Here is a 22,635-nt window from a genome sequence, read left to right on the forward strand (position 1 = left end):
CAGAGTAGTATGTCCCTTGCAGAAGTCGCGAGGGGAGAAAGAGGGGTGTAAGTGTGAGAGGTCGGCGGGGGCTCTGCTCCCGCCTGTCTCTCTCTCCAACACCTTACCCTCCTCCGGCCTGATAATAACCTTATACAAAACATGGTTAAGTCCATAGTAACCTAGCCCCGGAAGACCTGCGGCGCTGCGGCGATGACGAGAAAGACCTCCAAGTCGCAGGAGGGCAGAACAAAGTCAAAAAGTGAAAAGAAACGAGGCTGCTTGGTTTCTGCTTCCTGCCACCTCAAGTAGCGTTCAGCCTGACATTCCGCTGCGTCTAATGGTTCTGCCCTCCCACCCCCCCCCCCCCCCCCCCCCCCTTGCTCGGCGCATGCCGGTGCCTTTCTCAACGTTGCTTCGTAACTTTTCCTGGTTCTTATACACCCACCAACCCTACCTCCCCCTTCCCTCAACCGCTTGACGATTTATCCTCTTGGCATCTTGTCTCTTCTTTCCCCTTTCCGTTGATCATACCTGGTCGCACTCTATTTCGGATGCCATGAAGTCTGGGGAAGAAAGTCAAAACGTAAGCCCGAGAGGCGGCTACTTAACACCCCATAGGATCGCACTTTGGAGTCAGTCTTTCTGAGGGCTCGTGATGTTTTATCCCATCTAGATCAGACTTCTCGGGCTCCTCGGATCTGACATACCAGACTGTCTCCATATACGCTTATAAATCCAGCCAATAACAAGCAATCGGAGGAGCGGTTTCACGAAGAGAGAAGAGTGGTAGAATAACAGGCCAGTAGCGGCGATTCACGTCTGTGAAATTGTTGCATCCTACGTGACTTGTTTTTTTTTTTTTTGTGACCTGTCAAATCTTTTTCTATGCCCAGAAAGATCATGCTATCGTACATGAAATGCCTCTATCAATGCTCTATTGTGCTGTTCATGAATACATTATGTTTTTGCAAACATTACTGACGCCGTTAAAATGCTCGTGTAATCGTTTTCCTAACTGTACCCAAAAATAATGTTGCCTGTTGTCGTGCGCACTTCTGATGCGGTGGCTAAACTAAGACGCGCACCGCATCACTACTATTGTACAAAGTTTCCTAGCTGCAGGCTGCGCCAGGAGGATAATGAAATCATAAATAACGAATGTAGTAGATTTTTGGGAGAAGAGCTGTAGGTATCCAAACCAGTTCCTTCCCAGTGGTTTTTGAATTTACTTTTGTTGCATGAAATCCGGTACAGCATCAGAGAAAACGAACGATGATTCTCTGCTATTGAATCCCGCAGAGAGTGAGGATGCCGAGAACGACGCTCAATCATCAGCCGGGTACCGGAAGTTGGTGACGGCTGGAAGCCCGACTGGACTAGAGGTTTGGACTCCCTCGCGGGAGAGACATCTAGGATTGAGAGGGTCCAAGATATTGATGGTTGTGGGTAAAGAGGTTGTGACTTAGGCAAAAATGCCAACGATGGACATGCCCGCAGCTGCGACATGTTAGCATAACATTCGACCAGACAGGGTTTTACGTGAACTGACCTCCAGCAAGGACATAGCAGAAGGCCGTTATCTTGTCCTTCTTGCTGAGAAGACGGTTGGCTTCTTCAGAGAGGAAGTCCTCGGCCAAGAGGTCGACCAGAGCGGCGTAGAGCAAAAGACCGGAAGAACTGTTCCATGTTAGCGGGCGATGGATATTATCAGGTTTACCGTACTTACATGGCATTGAAGACACCAACAATTATGAGACCAAAGGCACTGTCAGGGTCGTATGTGTTCCGGGTTGCAAGACCAATAGCCTGTCCAATGGGTGCTGTGGTACCGAAAGCGACGACGAGAACCCAAGGGCGGATGCTACCCTTGGGATACGGAACGGCGGCAATACGAGAGCCAAGACCAAGACCCTCGAACATTTGGTGGAAGAGGATGGCGATGAGCAGAATAATGAAGCCGTCAATGGTAATGGAGATGGTCATGCCGACAAACACGGAATGGAACAGAATACCGCCCTCAAGCATGGTAATGTTGAGAGACATCTTGCGATACACAGCGGGATCAACGACCTGGCCCTCGGCATCATAAAATGGATCTTCCTGCTTAACTTCCGCCACGACAACCTGAGAACCCTGCTTCTCCTCCGAGGATCGAATCATGTTCATCATTTCCATGCGCTGGCGCACATATTGCTCGTAGAAGACGACAAACCACGGTGGCATATCAGAGTTGGCCAGGCTGGATGCGGCTGGTGCGCCGTTGTTGCTCTCCGGGTACATGGGAAAGCCGGACTTTTCATCATAGGCGCGCTGCGCCATAGTTTTCTCGAAGTCGATGCTATTCGCCTCAGCATCAAAGCTGTTGCGGCCGTAGCGCGGAGGCCGGGAAGGCGTCGACGAGGGACCATGGCTGTGCCCGTGGTCGTGCATCACATCGCCAGTGGGGCCTCCGTGGGAGTGGCCGCCGACCTTGGTGTTGATCCACATCTCAATTACGAACAGGATGAACATGGAAGCCATCATGATTGCGCCAGGAAGAGGTGGGTACTGTTCAGTGAACAGGTCCGGAAGGCAAGGGTTCATCAAGTTGCCAAAGGCAGTTGGGAGTAGCTGCTATGCGTAAGTATCTAGAATTATTGTTGTTCTGGGGCCATTCACTTACATGGACGAATGCCGTTGCGATCAGCACACCCGTACCAAAATGCTTGCATGCGAAGAAGACCTTGGGCGGGACCTTCATCCACTTAACCTTCTTGGCTACTACGGGGAATCCAGCGCCTGCATCCACTCAGTTAGCCGTTCGACCCACGGATATCTCATCGCTTGTCTGCGTACCAAAGATCGAAAAGGCCAAGACCAAGACTATGCTAAGTTAGCTGAATTTTCCAATTTTGTGACATGTCCAGGGCTCCAACTTACAGAGACCAGCGACATGCAGCCCAACATCGTACTCGCTAGATCCACCCTTCTTACCGCCGCACTGCGGCTTAGGCTCCTTCATTTCATCCATATTGATTAAAAGATTTCCCCTTGCTGGCTGTAAAAGGACTACTTGATTGGTAGCCCAAAAAGAAAAGAATTGAAGTGAGAGTAAGAAAGTAAAGACGGTCAGTTGTCCAAGACCGCCTAAGGGCAACGACTCATTAGAGAAAGGAATGTGACTGAAAACAAGGGGACACGAGAAGCTGTCCCGCAGCTTCAGTGTATATAGAACAGACGAAAATGCTGATCTAATACCCGCTGTCGTTATTTGACAAAGAGCACCGGAGAAGAAAAAAACAAAGGACAAGAAGTGAAAGGCGGGAAAAGAATCACACGAGGCCAGGTGCTCTGTGAGGAGCAGAAAAAAAAGCCTGGGCAAAGTCTGGGCTCGACTTGCTTTAATATCCTTCGTGTATGACAGCCCGCGCAGACTTCCCGCGTAGAAACGGGTAAGGAAAGAATAAACGTCAACATGGGACAACAGGCCCTGCGCATGTACAGCCCAACCGAATCAGAAATAGAAGTCGTCCAGTCAAGGATGAGCCAGCTGATGAAAGCCCTTGTGGGTTCATGATGGGGTATGTGGTCGTAGCGTCCGCCTCGCGGGAGGCGGGAGGCGGGAGGACCTGAAAGCGAGCAGGGTTGCCCGTGGGCAATGAATATTAGCATGGGGTGGAGTCAGGCAGCTGCGCTGAGTGGACAGTAGGCTAAGTCAACCACGGCTCTGTGATGCAGTTTGCAGCAGTGCCTGAGACCCAATTTGTCTCTGGGCATCGATGACCCACGCCATAGTCTGGAGCCAGTGTTGTCCATTTGTTCGATGTTGTTTCTCATTCTGGCATGATTTGCCGGCAGAGCGAGACTGGAAGTCCGGGACCCCGGCTCAACCTGACATATAAAAAAACCAAATACAGTTGGGTTGGGAGGTAGGTTGGCTGATCGTGCCAAGTGACATGCATTCGTCTCGAGTTCAACAGCTTGGCTCACAACAGTTGTCCTTGGCACTATGGATTGCGCAGAGATATCAGTTTAAGCTGATTGATAATGGACAACAATCCAAAACGACGACAGTCGATCTTCCATCGGGTATTTGCGAAGCGTGTAGGGGTGTCGACGTGGGGTGCGCGTCAAATGGGGCTTACCGGCATATGAAAAATTTGGGTTGTGTGAAACGGGAGGCTGCCAGGGGGGGTCCCCCACTTCCAGGGTCGCCAGTCGGAAAATTCCTTAGTCGATTTGACCCTATGGAGGGCGTCTTGTTGGCGGCGCGGGGGAGGCTGGAGGCGGGACAGGCACAACCGTTGAAGCCAAGAGGCTGCTGACACCCCTTAACCCTTTGTGCAGCCCGGCGAAGAAGGGTGATTTTGGGTTGGGAGGGCATTTAAGCTTGGCGGGATTTTATCAAGAGATTTTTCTTGGCGACATGTTACTACGCAGGCAGTTACTTGCTTGGCCTCTGATATTGTGTGCATGCATCCGCAGCTGCATCTGTATTTGTCTGTGTTGGTTGCCCAAGACATCTGCAGCCCCCGTTTTGTCTGCTGCTCATTCATTCTATCTGTCCAAGTCTGCAGCTTACAGGTTTTTTGTTTCTTTCTTTCTCTGGGTCTTGTGTTTCCATGTCTCGCCTCACGTGCCCTGTTGCCTTTTCGAATTTCTGGTTGAGAGAAGGAGGCAGGGCTAACCTAACAATCAGAGCTCCACGATGATCGGGGTCGAGACTCAGTCGGGGGCTAATGCACCACAGCTCGTGGTTGATGAGAAACTGACTCTGAATGGGCTCACAGATGGGATGGGATGGCACCCTGGCGCCGAGAATCGTTAATCGCCCCGCATGAAGGGTTTCTAGCTAGGGCTGGTAAAACTTGGGGAGCCAAGGAGGCGAGTGAAAAGAGGATCTCTCGGCGTCTGAGATCAAGCGAGGCTGGGCAAGACGACGTGACTAGTCTCATGCCATCAGTCTTTTGGGAAACTGGAGACAACTGTCGTGTGTTCTTGCACATTTCAGTTTTGCTGGGCGATGGTGGGCGTAGAAGGTGTGCAGGTGTGCAGGTGTGAGGGGTGTATAGTGTGGACATCGAAAAGCGACTATTGCATCCGAGCGATGATGGACAACAGAAGTCGCAAACGAAAAAACAGTGGAGACGCTACGTCTTGATGTCGTTCATTCTTGCTCTCCATAGAAACAAACATGCAAGACGTCCCGAGCGTTCCGCTCTTCACCTCTCAAACCCTGCTTCGTGGTCTCATGTCTGTCGTCCAAAAAGAAGAAAAGAGTGGATACACTGTATGTAATGGTGTAAGTCGGGAGGTGCGAGACGGTAAGGAGAGAAGGAGAGTGTGGTGGGTGGATGACTCTTGATTACGCCACAATTACTACCTACTACTAGTACGTAGTGGCAGGTGCTGTACGAGATCTCTGTGTCAGTCTCTTTACCCCTTGTCGTCTGTGCCAGTGCCGACCAGCTTGTAACAGCCCCAAACTCTTGGCAGAATAAACGTCGCTTTCTATCTCGGTGTATCTACGCGGCTCATGGGTCTGCCGCCATTGTGAAACACCTACCCCGGCCAATCACGGCGTCCTCAACTTGGACCTCGTCGTGATCGACTGATCGACTTCACCACTTGGCTGCTATCCATGCGGCACCTTCGCACTTTCGTGACAATCTGTCGCAGGGACTCGGCCGCCAGTTTGTCTCCATCCTAGTCCAGATGTGGTTCTTTACTTCACTCGACTCCGCTTGCCGACTATAATCTCTCCTCGCTTACAGTTGAAGTTTACCTCTTCCCGGCTCGAGTCTCCTTGGCCAGGAAGACAGAAATAGATACCCCTGACTGACGAGCTTCGTGCGCCATCACAGCCCTTCAACTGGCTAGCCGGCGGAGTTTTGGCGAGAAACAAGCTGAAAGAAGCTGCTGTATGACACGTAAATCTTGAAATCCTGCCATCATTCTCCCAGGGTTGTGTTCCACCCTCCCGTCAATGTTCTAGCCCGCTTATGCTGCATTGAAGCAGGGCATCTACCACTGGAGCTTACTGTTAATCGACCACGTAAGGGGCTAACATGAAGCGGGCTGCTTCCTCCGGACGATGCGGAGGCGGATAATAAGCATAGTATGATAATCATGGGAAGGTGGCCATTGTCGCTCAATATAATATTACCATTCGCAAATTGCATCAAATCCAATCCTCATTTCTCTTCTACTGTATACTGCCAACAACACACCTGGCTTGATATCTTCTCAACCATGCAATCCCCACGCGAGCCCCAGGACAATGTCCGACCATCGTCCAGTACGTTGGTTACACTCCAGCTGCTTTCCTGCCCCCACCCTTTCAACACCCGCACCCCTTTCCCCCTACCTTGCATTTCCTTGGCCTCGCCTTCACTTCCCTTTCTCAGACTCCTGGTTCATCACATCCTCCACGAGATTAGCAACATCTGTTACTCTTGCCTCGCATCGGCTTTTCCTTGCCCATTGACAATCACGGCGAATTATTCATCCCACTACACCATCAAGCAGTTCCCGCTGACCAATTGATTCAGTTGAAATAGCTCGAGGCAATTCTGTTGGCGATCTAGAAAGTTATCCCAAAGGCGCAGTAAAGAGTGATACAAACCAACACCTTGAAGACAACCATGCGGGTACAATTGCGCCGGTAATAGCTTCTGGCACGGACGAGAGAGTTGTGACCGATGGCGGTTCCGTGCCCACCACAGATGACAATGCCTTCAACAAGCACAATGTCGCAAGAATATCGTCCAACGTCAACAGGGATGACACCTCCACTGTCGAGACCTATAGACCAGACCCGTACGACTTCGGTCGCCATCGTCGTGACAATATATCCAAGAAGCAGATGGCTATTGAGCATCCCAAGGGTAACAAAAGAAAGCTCAAAAAGTTCTATAATCGACAGAACAAGCTTATCGACCAGTTTCTTGGTGCAGAGGATGAAGAGAGACAACAGGTTGCTGAAGATGCCCGGAATGGCCCCAAAATTAAGTTCGCCGTCAACGCATCTTTTACTGTGAACTTCTGTCTTTTTGTCATCCAGCTTTATGCTGCAGTTTCAACCGGATCTCTTTCGGTAAACAAGCAACCAATACTTTGCGCTCACGGACTATGTTGTTGACTCGCAAAATGCAGCTGTTTGCAACTGCAGCCGATGCTTTCGTTAGTAGACCTTTTCTAAATGCACCATAAAGGTTGATGTTGACAAAAAGACCTCTAGATGGACCTCGTCTCATCCTTCGTCATGCTCGTTACCTCGAGAATGGCAGCCCGGCCAAGCGTTTATAAGTATCCGGTGGTGAGTTGCCGCGACACCTTGGCGATCATCTTTGTACGAGTCTGACAGGGAATATGGAAAACATAGGGACGAACCAGGATTGAGACCATTGGTATCATTCTATTTTGCGCTCTTATGACCACGGTCGCTATTCAGTTGCTCGTAGGTCGCCAAGTGATGTTTGACTTGGGCAAGTACGAAGGTGCTGATCTTGGAACAGGTTGAGTCAGGTCGCGCCCTTGGCGAGGGCAAGCGAGCCTCTGAGGAATTGCACGTGATCCCTATCATCATTGTTGGCATTGCCATCTTTGCCAAGGGCACGTTAATGTTGTATTGCTTCACTTACAGAAAATTTCCTTCGGTGCATGTCTTCTTTGTACAACAAATCCCACCAGCCCTGTCAGATGATGTTACTAATAATACCGTAGATCGACCACCGCAACGACATCGTCGTCAATAGCTTCGGTCTCATAATGTCCGTTGTTGGCGATCGCTTCGTATGGTATCTCGACCCCATAGGTGCCATCTGCATTGCCTTGCTCATTCTGTTCTCATGGGTCTCCAACGCCTTCGAGCAGGTATGGCTATTGGTTGGCAAGTCTGCGCCAAGAGATTTCATTGCCAAGCTAGTTTACATGTCAATGACCCACGACACTCGGATCCTCAAAGTTGATACTGTAAGCTACACTGCCAAGTGCATTGAAGCCCTCTGACTGTTAACAGTGCCGGGCGTACCATGCTGGTCAGAAATACTACGTCGAGATTGACGTTATCATGGACGAGTTGACCCCGCTAAAGATATCTCATGACGTGGCGCAGGACTTGCAGAGGAAGGTTGAAGGTATGTGTCGGCGTTGGTATTGTTGATGATATTTATCTAACAAGCATTGTGATCATAGGGCTGTCGGACGTCGAGAGGGCTTTTGTCCATGTTGACTATGAGGACATACACAGCGTACAAACCGAGCATAAGGCACTCTATGAAAGAGTCGAGAAAAAGCCAAAGAGAACGTTGAAGGACATATTGTTGCGGTCAAAGAAGGATACAAGCCAAGCAAGCGAGACTGAAATTTCGAGTGGACAGAACTTGGCGTAAAGAGGAACGGATTACGTTAAAGAGTCAAGGCGCAAGCAATAAAGGCAAGACCAGAGAGGGATATGGAGACTTGGCGTTTTTGTCGCACTAACATGATATGATCTGTTTTATCTCTTCCCCACGATCCTGTTCCAGCAAGGTTCTCAAGCGCTCATCTCGACCCCAGTCGCTTGCATCATGACGGGAAGAGACGGGAACTAACGGGATGGACGCACGCACGTACGATCACAATGAGCGTGGAGCACAATGATATCGAACCCGCTTTTCCAAAGCGGCGTGGAATGACTTGAAACACAAATGGGGACGGCAGATATGTATCACATAAAGAGCATCTATTGAAAAACAAAGGAAACAACACGTAATTATTTACCCGTTCAAGGAGTCATAAAGAATCTATGTAGATCGCGCCTCTAGGTCTTGTTTAGGGTACTTGCGTGATTACAACTTTGTTGTGTTGTTGTCGGAAGGGGCGGTGTAAACGTCTGGAGTGATGTGTCTGAGCCGCGAGAGTGCTGCACTAGCTTAACACTCATTTCTATGATCGCCAAGTTCGAGCGACCGGCTTGGCAGCCGCTGACGAATGAGATGGCACCGCCGAGAAGTTGTGCCTCGATCCAGTTTTCCTGGGATGTCTTCTTCACTGAAACCCCCCAGTCTTGGCTGAGGCCAAACGGCGAAGGGAGAAGAGGCCGGAGAGATTCGGACGACTCAGTGGCTGGTGGGACGAAGAGGACGTACGATAGTGTCCCCGTGTTGATCTAGGGAACTTATCCACTTTTTATTCCCAAATCTATGATCAACGGGACCCTTGGGCCGTTTTCCGGTTCTTCCGAACAGCGAGAAGAGGGTAGGGCATACTGTACTGAAGTATTTTTGCACATGCTTGTTCATTTTATAGTATTGAGTTCAATGAGATGTATATCATCCGGAACGCTTTGCTACAGAGTTGGCTGTAATCGAAAAGACAGATACGGCGTGGATGCTTTTACAAGCTCAAGGAGGATAAGACTACCGACTTGTTTATATCTCTGATGTTCTAGCTAACTGGGTGCTGTCTTCCACGAAGACACGCTCTTTCCCGCCTCTTTTGAGCAGGAGGCACTGGAAACCTCCAGGCCATCAATGCTAGTTATCCAGATCCATTTGTTCTTACCATGGAGCTTTCAGTTGGACCATCACCGAAAAAAGGCCAAACAGCCTCCATCACAACTTGGATGGAGAATGGCTACTTTGTGAGAAATTCACCATAGAATACCAAATTTTCATCAGGCAGGACTGCGTAATAAACACAGAACGATTTGAATGAGAGACCCTCATTTGAAGCAAATCGTAGCGACCCTGCAACATGGGACATAGCAATACCGCACTTGTACGATGCATACTTAGAAGAAATAAGCTCAAAGACCCATAGAAGTGGTTGAAATTCAGGGCGACGACCAGCAGCATATCAATAGACCAATGCATCAGTTTGGGTTCATGTGGTTCGAATGATCATGGAAACTGTGTTGTACCTTAATTCTCAACAATCTGTGTTAACCAAAAAGATTTGGGGAAAAAGGTGAGTTACCTTGCCCTAAAAGAACATTGTAATAGCTGATGAGAAGAATAATGCTTTCACATATCCATAGACACAAGGCTTACGCATGTCTACAAGCTGAAGGATTCCCTGATTTAGAAGGCAAGGGCAAGGAATGATGTGTTCTTGTTCATGGTAAAGCTGTAATCTGAAGGAGATGCGTAAGCAGCACAAGCAGAATCAGCTCCCGTCAGATTGTGCATAGTGATCCCAACTAGAAGTAGCTCAACATATGTTATCCCGCATGAAACCCCATAGATCAATTGCCAGAACCGTTTATAACAATCAACACTTGAACGGGAAGGTGAGTATAGGAAGCCATATCAGGCTTCAGTTTGCGCAGTTCCACACAAAAGTTTGGTTATGAATCCAACACAAGAGGAGAAGATTGAGAAACATATACGGGCAACTAAGGGTCTTCATCCATTCAAGAGGGTTTTGAGAGAAACGTTTATTAAAAAAATTAAAAAAACAGGTATGTAGGCAGTGTCGAAGGATGCCGAGTATAGCCGCTGCATGATTCTTAAGATGCGCGCCCATAGGCAAAAGAGGTTTTCTGATTAAAACAGGTATTTTGAGTAGGATTTGCTGACTATTCCTAGGATAGTGGTACATGCCTAGGACAGCGGTGCATGTATTCACTAGAACATTCAATGTTCATCATCAAAGTCACTCGCTAAGTAATTGTGAGCTCGACATTGATTTTACCATTCAAGTGGTGAGATCGTCTATATAGTGTACAAGACATGCAAAAGCATGAGGTGTCGGAATTGCAGTTGGGATTAAAAAAAAAAAAAAAAGCGTAAGTCATTGTCTTCATCAACAAGTCCTGGGTCGGAATTTATGTCGACGCCGAAGCCAAAAACCCATCAGATCAAACACCTTTCGCCTTAGCATTTCCTGTTGGAATAAACAAGGTCGCGGACTGGCTCTCAAGCTACAGTTCCGAATGCGGCAATTACCCGGCCCCATTCACCGGATAAGCCCACTGTTATCCACACACTTTCCGGCCCATGCTTCCACCCTACCATACCATAGTAGTATGCGCTCCACTTTCCCGAGAGATCACTGCACGGCTGAAGGGTCAACTCTAATCCGGCGCATCGCCAAAATTTCGGGGACAACCATCACGCATCACCAGAGCTCTTCAATCGAGGAGGAAGCCGATGACGACGACGCGGCCCTGAACCTGTCCTACGCAACCCACGAACGACGACGAGACGCGGCCAATTGACCACGACTTTCGAAGAAGGGGCCCCCTTAAAACAAATCAAAATCCTTTAGCAAGTCTTGTCTACATACCTGTCCTAGGTCGCCCACCATGAGACCCTCCCCCGTCCTCCAGGTGCTCAAGTACAGGCACATCCGCCTCACAACGAAGGATGTCAACAAGGGTTTCTACAAGGGAAACCGTACCGGTGCCATGGGTCGTCATACCAAGTACGGAGGATACATTATCGACTGGCACAAAGTGCGGACGTATGTCGTTCCTGAGGGCTTGAAGGAGTGCAAGGTTGGTCTACTCACCCCCTAATTCTGGCAAACCTCGACTCGATGTCGAAGGAAATGGGGCCTATTTTCTGACGTGTTCATGCTGTGCAGCTCACGCCATTTGTTTCCGAAGCCGTGCGCCCGTACAAAGGAAAATACGACACGAAGGAGGGCCCCCGAGACCCTCACATGTACCTTGCGCAGTGGAAGGAACAGAACGGCCTCGATTAAGCGAACTGGTCGGATGATTGATGAGGAAAGTCATAAAATATCGGACCCGGCGGCAAGGTATCACCGAGCGGAACCGCGTAGGGGGTCCAGCGAGGCCCGATTGAGTTGTACAAGAGCTGTATATACCCTCGACACACTGTAACAATATGTAAAATGATCACACACCAAGCTATCATCGGCCGCTATGTCGAAAGTGAAACATGCAAAGTATTATCCGGCTGAGCCAGAGCTATGCTACTAAACACTACAGATACAAATTAGGGTATATTCAGCCACGGAATCACACTGTCTGCGCCGTGGGACCATTTTCAATCTCCTTGCCTTTGCCCTTTGCGAGAGGGAGGTCCTCTGCAGCGGTAACGAAGTTATCCAAATGGGGGCGCTTGCTCTCCCCTGTCAAGGCCGGCTCCGGCCCAGAGGCCACGTCGGTGGTTTGACTATCGGTGATTTCTTCCGCGTCGTGGTCCCGGCTCATGGGTGGCATAGGGCTAATAGGCCGACTATCACCAGTAGACATGAGCGTCATCATGCTAGCCGTCTCTGCGTCTTTTTTGCCGAGACTGAACGGCAAGGCAATGCCGTCGATGAAAGGGCGCTTGCCTGCCACCCCGGTTCCCGTGACGTACTCTGGGCTCAGGTGATCCGCTGTTTCCTGGCTCTGCTTTTCTTGCTCCTTTCTCTTCTCGATAAGAGCGGCGACGGGCGTCTCTTCCACTTCCGTAGCCTGAGAGTCCATGACCTGCAAGCCAGACACTTGAGAATCTGCCGCCTCGGAATCAGTAGCCTGAGAAGTTTGATGTTCATCAGTGACGATCCGTGTTTTACTGCCGCGCCTCTCGATTGGGGCTGGATCCTGGTGTTCAATGTCTTGAAACGACCTGGCTCCCTCACCCTCATCATCCGTGGTCATTGACTTTTTCACCTCCGAGTCTGCCTTTTTCTCCCTTTCCATGGTCATCTCATCGTGCTTCGACCCCCAGAGTGACCATAGAGCCAGACCTAAGCTCTTGGTCCTCTTACGGTCGACTAATTCGTCCGGAGCCTTTCTTCGTCCGGCTAGAGCTGTCGGTGGCGGCTGTTCGCCGTCACCGAAGTCGACATATCCGGCCGCCATATCCTTGATAATACTCTTGTGCACCTTTGCTTTGGCACTGGAGAACTTTTTGTCGAAGACCGCCTTCGTGTCAAGCCATCTTCGGACTGGCGTAGGCCTAACAACACCTATTTCCTCCTGCTTGATAGTACAGCCAGGTAAATCTGACTCGGGAACGAGGTCGTGAACAACACCGTGATGGGTAACCCGTTGTCGAATCATGTGTTTCTTGAATGGAGGCAATGGCATGCCCGCTTTCCCAACTTGCTGCGGAGGTGTGGTAGTTCCTGAGCCCTCTCCTTGCTGAGGCTTGTCAGAATCGGATGCGGAACTCGAAATCACCGAGATTTCGTCGTCATCTAGAATCTCAATCTCCGTCTCTTGAGCCCTGGCCAGAGCCCAGGCGCCGAACTGTGCTACCGCTCGATACATGTACTTGGCAGGCCGGGTAAAGCTGAGTGTAGGGGCTACATGACAGAGATCGTCCCAAACTTGAAGCTGCACATCTGTTGGCTTATATCGCTCTACCTGTGCCAGGCCTACATCGTCAAGGCCGGGCGGTGTGTATTTGGAGGGGTTCGCACACTTGTGAGCGAGGTAAATCTGCTCGTCCCGCAAAACCTCGCCTCCTCCTACCATGATCAGCAAAGGAGGGAGACCGCCTAGGGTCGGCTGCATTACAGGGCTGACCATTGGGTGTGATAGAAGAGCGTTGGTGGTGTACATCTAGACCAGTCAGCATGCTTCTCAACATGACGGAACATGAACACCAACCTGAATCTGATCCTTGACTACAGTTAGCTTGCCATCGATCGTGACCGAAAGCTGCAGTGCCGTTTTGTGAGGGTCCGCATCCTCAGAAGAGTCGGCCTTGCTGCCAGAGGGACCATTTACAGCAGCACCTTCCACGGCGGTAGAGGATAGTGAAATTGGCGCTGCCTGTTTCTTTTCAAGCGTATTTAGCTTCGTAGCGTTCTTCTCTTGACCAGCACGTGACTTGATGGCCTGCTCTCTCATCATTTCCATATCATCCTCGTTCGGAGGTGGCCAAGCCCTAGACGGTTTATGATGGAAGCCGGATGATGGGATGTAGTCGAGTGGGTTATCGCCAGACACACTCGGGAACGAGTGAGTAAGATCAACCCAGGGGCTGATCAAGATTGCACCAGCCGGGAGGGGGATATTCTGGTCTCTCAAGACGCACATCAACGAAAGAACCATTCCGCCACCGGCAGAATCACCGGCCAACACAATCGTACTTGGGTCCTGGATCGTAAGGAGGTAGAGGTAGGCCGCTAGGCAGTCTTGCAGGCCGCAAGGGAAAGGAAATTGAGGTGCCAGTCGATACCGGGGCGCAAAAACTCTTGCTTTCAACTTGCGGGCGTGGCGTTGCATCTGGTAGCGGTGTTCATCAACGCTACCGAAGAAATAGGCACCACCGTGGACGTAAAGCATCACCCGCTTCGTTTTCCCGCCATTCTTCTTCCGCTCATGGTAGTCGGATCGCATCTCAATCCATTCTGCCTTGAGCGGGCTGTGAGGCTTTCGCCATTTCCACCACTTACGCCCTCCGACTTCCCGGACACCAGCCGGGCCTAGTTGCGCCTCAATCAGATCTGCAGACTTGTCAACCTGGTCTTCGGGAACCTCGGCATCCTCGACTTTAATCCATTGTGGATGCGGTACCCATTGAGCTGTGAATGCCTGTAGCTCCTCTACGGTGTGATGAGAAGCGAACTCTAAAAATGATCGGACGAGATGCAGGCCTTCATCGTAGGACAGGCGAGCGGTTGGTTTCTGCTTCAGCGGGTTGCGATTGAGGTACTAGCACGTTGGCCAAGTCAGCATTCATTAGGCCATGGAGTCGCTCACGTCATCTCAGATCTCGTTGTAGAATCTGGGGAAGGATGGGGATAGAAGGCTCACATGTGAGAAGAGGGTGGAGACGACTGTTGGCGTCACTGCTAAAGACACCGAGGTGGTGTTTAGCTTGAGTGGATTCATGGTCACGCTGTCCCGGAGGAGCTAGTAACAGAGAAAAAGCAACTATATCGTCTGCATGAGCGGATGCAAGACCTTTTTGAAGCTTCCCGAATGATTGTCAGGGCCAGGGGAAGACCATCGCGTTGTTGATGAGCATGGAAGAAAGCCGGCCCTGAAACGGCTCTCGAGCTGAATGCCGGAATAGGGGACCGATGACATCACGCGAGACGAATGTGGATGATAATGTCCGTAGTCCTGGTCGACAAACTTATGACACCTGAGGCCAGCCGGTTGAACAAAGGTTGAATTATTGGTACGAAAACAATCTTAGAGATCTGGAATGCCTTCCTCGATTTATACAGACACTCGATTCAAAGGCTGGGACGTATTATTCTCTGTCTTTTTCAAAGCGATCATGCTGCTGGCTGCGGGCATCACTACGTATTCGGCAAACCCAATCTCAAAGTTCAGCACAGGACCCTGCCCAGGCCTGGAAGCGGACCCGGGAAGCTCCACACAGTGATCAACACAGTAACCACCGTCGCATGCACTATTCGTCAAAAAATTGTGATTTCGAGAATTGTCACCGAATTGTCTGCCCCTCCATAGTACCCCGCGACACACATAAAGTCAACATGGCAACCACGGCATCCTCCAGCCCCATCACGGCAGGTAAGTCATACTGCATGAATACTCTCAAGCATGTATATCAGAAGATATTAATACAACCATAGAGGCCTGCCAGTCGACCTTCGAGCAGGTTGTAGCCCTGTCGCTGCACATGTGGCCTGCCCTCTCTCTCGCCGTTCAGAACAACTGGGGAGGCCCCGATTCGGCTGACAAGAGGGATTGGTTTGCCGGCGCCGTTGTCGAGCTCTTCCCGACATACACCAAGATTTCTAACGGCCAGGCTGTTCCTGCCAACAATGCCGTGGAGGAGCCCGACACAGAGTATGTCGAGACCATGCTGCTGCAGGTTATGGTCGACGAGTTCGAGGTGAATGTCGACGATGAGACGGGTTTTGACGTCGCCGACCGTATAATTAAGCTGCGTGCCGAATGCGCCAAGGGCAATTTCGCAGCTGTCGACGACTTGCGCAAGAAGTGGGATAGTCGTAAGGGTGCCAAGGTTGACGGACTTTACAAGAAGGTCGAGGGCGGTGACCAGGAGACAGACTGGGAGGATGACAGCGAGGATGAGGATGAGGACGTTGACATGGACGATGCGCCGCAGCTCGTCTCCGTGCCAAAGGAGAAGCCGCAGCCAGAGGTCGACGAAGATGGATTCACAATGGTCACGAAGAAGAAGCGATAAACAAGCGAAGCAGAATCCGACTCGGTCTCAGGGAGATGATGCACTACGAGCCGCGGCTGATGTACAAAGTGCGCAAAATTAAAAGCTGCCATTGAAACCAGAAAAAGTTCAACCCCAGCCAACGCCAGCCAGCAAAAAGAAGACAAACCCAATCTTGCGCTTATTCCCAGTCGTCATCGCTGTCGTCGGCCTTACGCGACTCTTTGGGGCTGTTAGGGGCTCGGCTCTGCACACCCGAGGCAGCGCCAACTACGTCGTAACTTGCCTCGCTGTCGGCCTGGGACTTTTCATCATTGGACTTGCGGGATTCGTTAGGCTTGAGAGTACTTTGGGAGGCATGTGCAGGGGGCTGGATGGTGGTGGAGGACTCTGCCGACGGCGGCCGGACAGGCTTCTGCTCGACCTTGGGCGCGGGAGCGGGGGCAGACTCGTCGTCGGAGTCGTCGTCCCAGCTAACTTCATCCTCGGCAGATGCGGCTGTAGGAGTTAGCATTTATCGAAATAGCTTGGTAGTCAAGCTTACCTTTCAAAAGATCTCGGCGACGAGCCTCAGCGGCCTCAATGCCGTGTCTGAGGAAGTAGTATCTCTTCCAGAAATCAGCATATGGAACCTGATCAGGCACCATCTTCTCCATTGTCGCTCGAAGCTCAGGATATTTCTTCAAGTCGTCACTAATATCCGTAGTCTTCTTCTCCGCATCAAAAGTCGTGGACCAAGCTGCGAATTCTTCTGTGGCAGGGTCCTTTGTAAAACTCTCGGTGCTTGTGTGAATGACGTGAAGCTGCGCGTCCTGTCTTGAGGTATGGATAACACGCTTTCCCTGTGCATCCTTGCTTTCGAACAAGACGGTGTTACCTTGGTTCGAATCGGAAGGCGGAGCGATGCTGACCGCCTCTTTGAGGAAATTGCTGATGTTGGTGCCGAACCGCAGCAGAGCCTCGTCGGCCGCGTCTTCTGCCTTTTGAAGCTCCTTTAGCCGTCTGGCTGCCTCGGCACGGAACTTCGTCATATACGTTTCCGAGTTACTCATGGCTTCGTCGGAGCCTTGGTCTCTGGTTTTGGTCGGTGTCGTTTGGTTGTCTGTTTCTTTGCTTTTATCCCCAGAGGCCTCGCCTTGTGTCGTGTTGACGGTGAGCGATCGTGTACGGTTTATGATGGATGTAAATCCCTTAGCAGCATCTCCGCCGAGTTCCGTTACCTCTTTGGAGGCTTCCTTGTAGACAGATTGCCCCTGGAGCCGGGTTTAGTTGCTGTCTCCCTTGTAAATGCCTCCATTGTCCGCTTACCTGCTTGACAGCATTGCCCAAGAAGCCACCGATCCGCATGCCCCAAGCACTCGTAGAGAGAGCTTTGTAAGCCTCCTGGAGGTCTTCATTCAGCGAAGCCTGCGGCTGATTGTTGTTTGGGTCTTTGGAATCGCCCTTCTTCTTGTCGTCGTCCTTAGGGAGGACGCTCTCCTGGATGTGATCATACGCTAGATCCATCGCAAGGCTGTAGAGTCCAAGCTTGAGTTGGCCGGTATTGTATCGGGAGTTCGAATAGTCCGTTGCAAGGCTGGCTGGCGGGGGGTAAAAGATGATGCGAATCGTTCAAGTTGTCGAAGCTGGCGGACGAATGATGTTTGGCTCTGGCGTGAGGCTGCTTTCCCCCTGATGGGCGGGGGTAGACGGTTGCATGTGGTCAATGCGGGGATTCCTCGACGCACGTGTGGGCCCGGCACGGTGACTGCCGTAGCCTTCTTGCTTTCGGTCCTCTAAGGCGAATAACTGCTTGCATCCACTGTATCAACTGGGCGGGAGACGCTGTAGCATTCCATTGACCTTTACCTGGGCACTAGCTCGGCGCAGCAAGGGAGAACGAGCCGACCGAAATGATGTCACAATTGGCAGGGGAATATGGGCATATTGTACCTAAGGTTGGTTCCTCCTGCACGAAGGGACCTACAAACGAACTTTGAGTTGGTTCAACTACTCATGGATACCCGAGTCTGACGCTGGGGACTGACGATGACACAGGTGCCTGCAGCTTACGGCTCAAATTATTTCGACATTCTTCCCCAGACACAGAGACCGATGCGGGACCGGATGGTGCCATATTGGGTGGCAACATGTACCTGTCTCTAATGACAGGATGGCTCATAAGGGCCGGCCCAAGGTAACATAGTAAGTTTCCTTGGGATTAAAGACCTCAGCTGTTACGGTGGTATGTTCTGTTTGGTGATCGCAATTTCCGGCCTACAACCGTTGCAGGCAGCTTCGATAGCTTCGTGTACTATCGCTTTGGATAACTTTAATAGCCCCTAAGCCCTGTAAAGCACTGTAAAGAAATTCATTCAGAACTGCTGGTTCGAACCTTCTTACTGCCGTAGGGGCCAAGCACACCCCCGTAATAGGAGGCTTACGAAATAGTGTAAGCTTTTCGAGATGGGGCTAGCTCAGGTCTAGACATCTCTTAGGTTGTGGCAACTTATGCAAGCAATAGAGTAAGCAAGCCGATCATCTTGTGGTCTGTGACTAAAGAGTCCTGAGAATCATGCTGATGGGTGCGAAGCGCCGAAGAAGGTAAAAAAGGAATTGCCGTTTGCCTAGTCAAGACTCATGCCGCGAACTACGTCTGTGTCTCGTCTCTGCATAATGCCTGCATGTTGCGATGGAAACACTGAACAGACGCATGCTTGCCCGTCATTTGTCATCCAGGTGTTGACAGCTTTTAACGTCTTCCCTGACACTTGAGTAGATCTCTCGGCTAGGGAAGCAACGATCAATTAGATTAGCCCCTTTTGAACCAACGCCCGTTTCCCTAGAATTCCCATCAACAGTTGGCCAAGGCCAAGACGGTCTCATGGCTAAAGCCCATCAAAGTTTCGGGCAGTCAGTCCAGTTTCGAAAGCGTCCGGTGATCGGAAGTGTAAGCCTGAGCATGGGTTGCTGGACTCGCCAGGCTCTATGAGGACTCACGGTTTATTCGGGCCAGAGGCGGGATAGACGGCTACCAAGCTCAGGTGTCGTTGCAGCAGTTGTTGTGCGGCGGCGTTACCTCCGGCGGATAGGGGCATAATACGGCTTACTGGCTGCAGCACGGCAGTGGCCACGGACCATGGTGTCCGCCCCAGTGCAGAGTAGAGGGAGGATGACCCTGAGTCATAACCAGCAGGCCGGGCCCGCCGTTTGAAGAATTGGCAGGCTGGCTAGTGCTGCACTGCAAGGAAAGGACGGACGAATGCTGCGCACCACGGAACTCGTCCTTAGGCTTTGGCCGATGACCCGCCCCTCGCATTGTTACGCAATGAAGATAATCCCCACGTCATGCGACTGACTGACGATAGCCAGGCAATGCTGGAGCCCTATTGCCGTCATGCCATGTTGAGGGTGCCAAAATAAGATCCGGGGAGTCCTGGGCGGCGAAATTGCAAAATTTTGTAAGTCGATGAGCCGATGTGGATGAGACGGAAAATGGTGAGCAGAGAGACAGAAGAGACACATGAGACGCGGGCATTCTGCCGATGATATTCCCCCGTCGGAGCGTCCAGTCGCCCGGCCCAGCTGCCTGTCTGCCTGTCTGCATGGCTTGCAATATTTCATCCATAGTGCAAATCCCGGTGGAGGAAGTCATCCCCAATCCTAAAAGAGGAACGGAGAGGCAGAAGGATGCGTGGCAAAGGTGCCTTTTAGAGGGGGTTATGAGCCACTACTGTTACAGGGAATGCGAGGCTGGTGTCTTGGACAGCGGCATGAGGGTCCCTTCAGGGCTGCACTGGTCCACTGGTGCGGGCAGGGCAGCTCAGGTGGGCAGGTCCAAACTTCCAAGACCAGGCCAGTTCTCGGACGGGAGGGGCGAATTGTCAGGAATTAGGAGGGTCGATGGCTGAATGATGCGAAAACGACGAGTCGCGCCCTTCGTCTTATCGGCGATAAAAGGTCAACCGACCAATAGATAAGCATTCTTGCAGCACCCTTTGGTCGGGACCCCGACTCCATCGGCCGACCCCCTCCATTTCTTCCCCTTGCCCTGCCTCAATTGGCGTCCATGACGGCTGACAAATTGACGCTGAAAGGGCGCTGAAATTCTTCCCCTCCTCACCGTCTGCCACCGTCCATTCAGTTCGATTCTCTCCACTTCCTACTCAGACGCACTGCGGCCAACACCACCAACTTTTCTCCCCTTACCGCGCTCGCATCACGCACACCCTCCTCCAAGCACGTTTCCCCCCGAATCCCGTGGAATATCTGGACCCGGATCCTGCAAAGACCATCGATAGAGAAACAGGTGGTCTGGAGACCGCTCTGTGACTCAGGCCGCAACTTAAGGCGCAAAGGCACCAACCTTTTTTTGCAGTCTCTCCAACCGTACCCCAGCCCAGCTCTGGAGACCGTTTCGTCACATCCACAGCATCATTGTCACTCATTCGCAAACCCCATACACTTGCTTCCTACATACCTTTACGGCAAATTTGTCCTTGGGTTGCGGAGACTGACTACCTGCTTCGCGCAGAAGTTGAATATTATCCTATCCCACGCGACATCACCGTTTGCCCCGGTCTACCTGGACCCTAACGGCACCTTGGCCCCGGCATTTCGAGCCGCAATCGGCCTCTCAAGTTTACATTTTTCTTCATAGCCCTCCTGCAACAAATTGACCTTACTTTGCTGTTACCACTTGGTTTATTCACATCCCTTCGCAATGGCTTCCGCAACGAACAGTGGTTTCCCTACCAACTTCATCTTGACCCCGCAGCAACAAAGCCTGCTGTTTGCCGCCCTCAACTCGAATAAGCAGCAGTTGGCAAACCAGTCTCCGGGTAATAAGGCCACCTCGATGTCGCCCTCGTCCTTCCAGACCTCCCCGGCCCAGGCCCCTGCAAACGGTTTCCAGGAGAGTCCTTATCTGGACAATTACGACTACGATTTTGGCGACTCCAGCTTTGACTTTGACTTTGCCAATGACCAAGGCAAGATGATTGGCGATATTCCTGGAACTGCCACGTCCACCAAGTCAGACTCTACTGAGAACGAAACTTCCGACAAGAGAGCACACCCCGACGATGAGGACGACGATGCCTCTCCTGGAAACGGCGCCAAGAGACGGGAGAGCACGGAAAAGGTCCCGAAAAAGCCTGGACGTAAGCCGCTTACTTCCGAACCAAGCTCAGTACGTCTTTTTCAATTCCCATCTTTATGAACTAAAGTTAACATGTTTGAAGAAACGCAAGGCCCAGAACCGCGCTGCCCAGCGAGCGTTCCGTGAGCGTAAGGAGAAGCATTTGAAGGATCTCGAGACTAAGGTGGAAGAGTTGGAGAAGGCATCGAAGGATGCGAACAGCGAGAACAGCCTGTTGAAGGCTCAGATTGAGAAGATGACTGCCGAGCTCAACGAGTACAAGACCAAGCTCACAGCCATGAGCACTCTCTCCGTCACCCGCAACAAGTCGCCCATGGGTTTTGGCGCACCTGTAATCAGCAACCTGAGCGACGTCAACTTTCAATTCGAGTTTCCCAAGTTTGGTGTTCTCCCGGGAGCTCAGATGCCTAAACCCGCCCAGCGATCAGGGTCTTCGGCCTCGCCTCGGACCAACGGTAGCAACCCCGTAAGCCCTCTCAACAAGGACAACAACAGCCCAAATATCATCAACGGACTCGACTTTAGCACAAAGGACGACTTGGCCACTTTCACCTCCCTCTTCAGCCCATCAATGACCAATGGCTCCAACGGCACCGGTACGTCGCGAGCCAGTGTCGATTCGGGCCCATACAGCATGCACAATGGCACGTCGACCAGCTCGCCGTCAGCATCATCTCAGTCAAATGCTGGTCCCAGTTCGTCTTGCGGAACGTCCCCAGAACCTTTCACCCAGTCACCCATGGGCTTCAAACCTGTTGACACTATGACTACCATTGGCGAGGAACAGTCGACCGGCCAACAGTCGCTATTTGCTGGAATCGACACCAACAGCATTGACTGGCTTGCCCAACAGAACGGTGGTCAGTTTGATCCTCAACTTTTCGGAGATTACAGGGAACCTCAAGAGAACATCCTTGGGAGCAACAATCTAGATGACAGCTTCTTCAACGATGCCCTCGACGCCGACTTCTTTACGCCCTACAACATGGCACCTAGCCCTGCTGTGCCTAAGAAGAACCTAATTGACCAGATTGATGCCGCCAAGAATGCCGACGATGACGTGATTAAGGATGCCGTTAAAGCCGAGAACTACAACTGCAACAAAATATGGTACGCTGAACCCTCAGGACGGTATATCGATCATGTTACTCACACAACCTCCAGGGAAAAATTGCAGAACTGCCCTAACGTGAAGAGTGGTGAATTCGATCTCGATGGCCTCTGCTCCGAGCTCCAGAAGAAGGCCAAGTGCTCGGGTCAGGGGCCTGTTGTTTCCGAGACGGACTTTCAGACAGTCGTAAACAAATGGATGGGCAAGGACGCGGCGGCCTGCTTCCAGAACAAGACGGATGCCTGAGTCGCCACCACGTCTACATGTACATTGGCACACATGCCCACGGCAACGGGTCGGGCGGACAGGTTGAAAGCATATCAGGATTGGGTCAGTTATTCTGGGGACGGCAGGCGTTTTAA

General features: G+C 51.3%; 7 protein-coding genes across 7 annotated transcripts; 4 read left to right on the forward strand and 3 right to left on the reverse strand.

Annotated features, from left to right (window-relative positions):
* Positions 1–1,444: 1,444 nt before the first annotated feature.
* CTRU02_204590 (fe(2+) transport protein 3) lies at positions 1,445–2,992 on the reverse strand (the record flags this gene model as incomplete). The annotated part of the gene is made up of 6 exons (XM_036721064.1): positions 1,445–1,479; positions 1,532–1,659; positions 1,709–2,592; positions 2,645–2,760; positions 2,818–2,844; positions 2,902–2,992. The coding sequence occupies 6 exons, from the start codon at positions 2,990–2,992 to the stop codon at positions 1,445–1,447; spliced, it is 1,281 nt and encodes a 426-aa protein (XP_036587048.1).
* A 3,834-nt stretch (positions 2,993–6,826) lies between these two features.
* On the forward strand, positions 6,827–8,354 carry CTRU02_204591 (cation efflux family protein; the record flags this gene model as incomplete). The annotated part of the gene is made up of 8 exons (XM_036721065.1): positions 6,827–7,057; positions 7,117–7,143; positions 7,202–7,279; positions 7,346–7,420; positions 7,479–7,634; positions 7,687–7,935; positions 7,982–8,099; positions 8,158–8,354. The coding sequence occupies 8 exons, from the start codon at positions 6,827–6,829 to the stop codon at positions 8,352–8,354; spliced, it is 1,131 nt and encodes a 376-aa protein (XP_036587049.1).
* Positions 8,355–11,251: 2,897 nt separating this feature from the next.
* CTRU02_204592 (mitochondrial 54S ribosomal protein mL41) lies at positions 11,252–11,652 on the forward strand (the record flags this gene model as incomplete). The annotated part of the gene is made up of 2 exons (XM_036721066.1): positions 11,252–11,443; positions 11,533–11,652. The coding sequence occupies 2 exons, from the start codon at positions 11,252–11,254 to the stop codon at positions 11,650–11,652; spliced, it is 312 nt and encodes a 103-aa protein (XP_036587050.1).
* A 280-nt stretch (positions 11,653–11,932) lies between these two features.
* CTRU02_204593 (lipase esterase family protein) lies at positions 11,933–14,749 on the reverse strand (the record flags this gene model as incomplete). Its single annotated transcript, XM_036721067.1, has 3 exons — positions 11,933–13,471; positions 13,520–14,569; positions 14,672–14,749. The coding sequence occupies 3 exons, from the start codon at positions 14,747–14,749 to the stop codon at positions 11,933–11,935; spliced, it is 2,667 nt and encodes an 888-aa protein (XP_036587051.1).
* A 614-nt stretch (positions 14,750–15,363) lies between these two features.
* Positions 15,364–16,043, forward strand: CTRU02_204595 (Pre-rRNA-processing protein TSR2; the record flags this gene model as incomplete). The annotated part of the gene is made up of 2 exons (XM_036721068.1): positions 15,364–15,400; positions 15,463–16,043. The coding sequence occupies 2 exons, from the start codon at positions 15,364–15,366 to the stop codon at positions 16,041–16,043; spliced, it is 618 nt and encodes a 205-aa protein (XP_036587052.1).
* Positions 16,044–16,501: 458 nt separating this feature from the next.
* On the reverse strand, positions 16,502–17,528 carry CTRU02_204594 (BSD domain-containing protein C22A12.14c; the record flags this gene model as incomplete). Its single annotated transcript, XM_070204399.1, has 2 exons — positions 16,502–17,275; positions 17,331–17,528. The coding sequence occupies 2 exons, from the start codon at positions 17,526–17,528 to the stop codon at positions 16,502–16,504; spliced, it is 972 nt and encodes a 323-aa protein (XP_070062162.1).
* Positions 17,529–20,724: 3,196 nt separating this feature from the next.
* CTRU02_204596 (bZIP transcription factor (ap-1)) lies at positions 20,725–22,519 on the forward strand (the record flags this gene model as incomplete). Its single annotated transcript, XM_070204400.1, has 2 exons — positions 20,725–21,192; positions 21,245–22,519. The coding sequence occupies 2 exons, from the start codon at positions 20,725–20,727 to the stop codon at positions 22,517–22,519; spliced, it is 1,743 nt and encodes a 580-aa protein (XP_070062163.1).
* Positions 22,520–22,635: the final 116 nt, after the last annotated feature.

Source organism: Colletotrichum truncatum, assembly GCF_014235925.2.
Source record: "Colletotrichum truncatum strain CMES1059 chromosome Unknown Contig_0002, whole genome shotgun sequence".
Taxonomy (NCBI): Eukaryota; Fungi; Ascomycota; class Sordariomycetes; order Glomerellales; family Glomerellaceae; genus Colletotrichum; species Colletotrichum truncatum.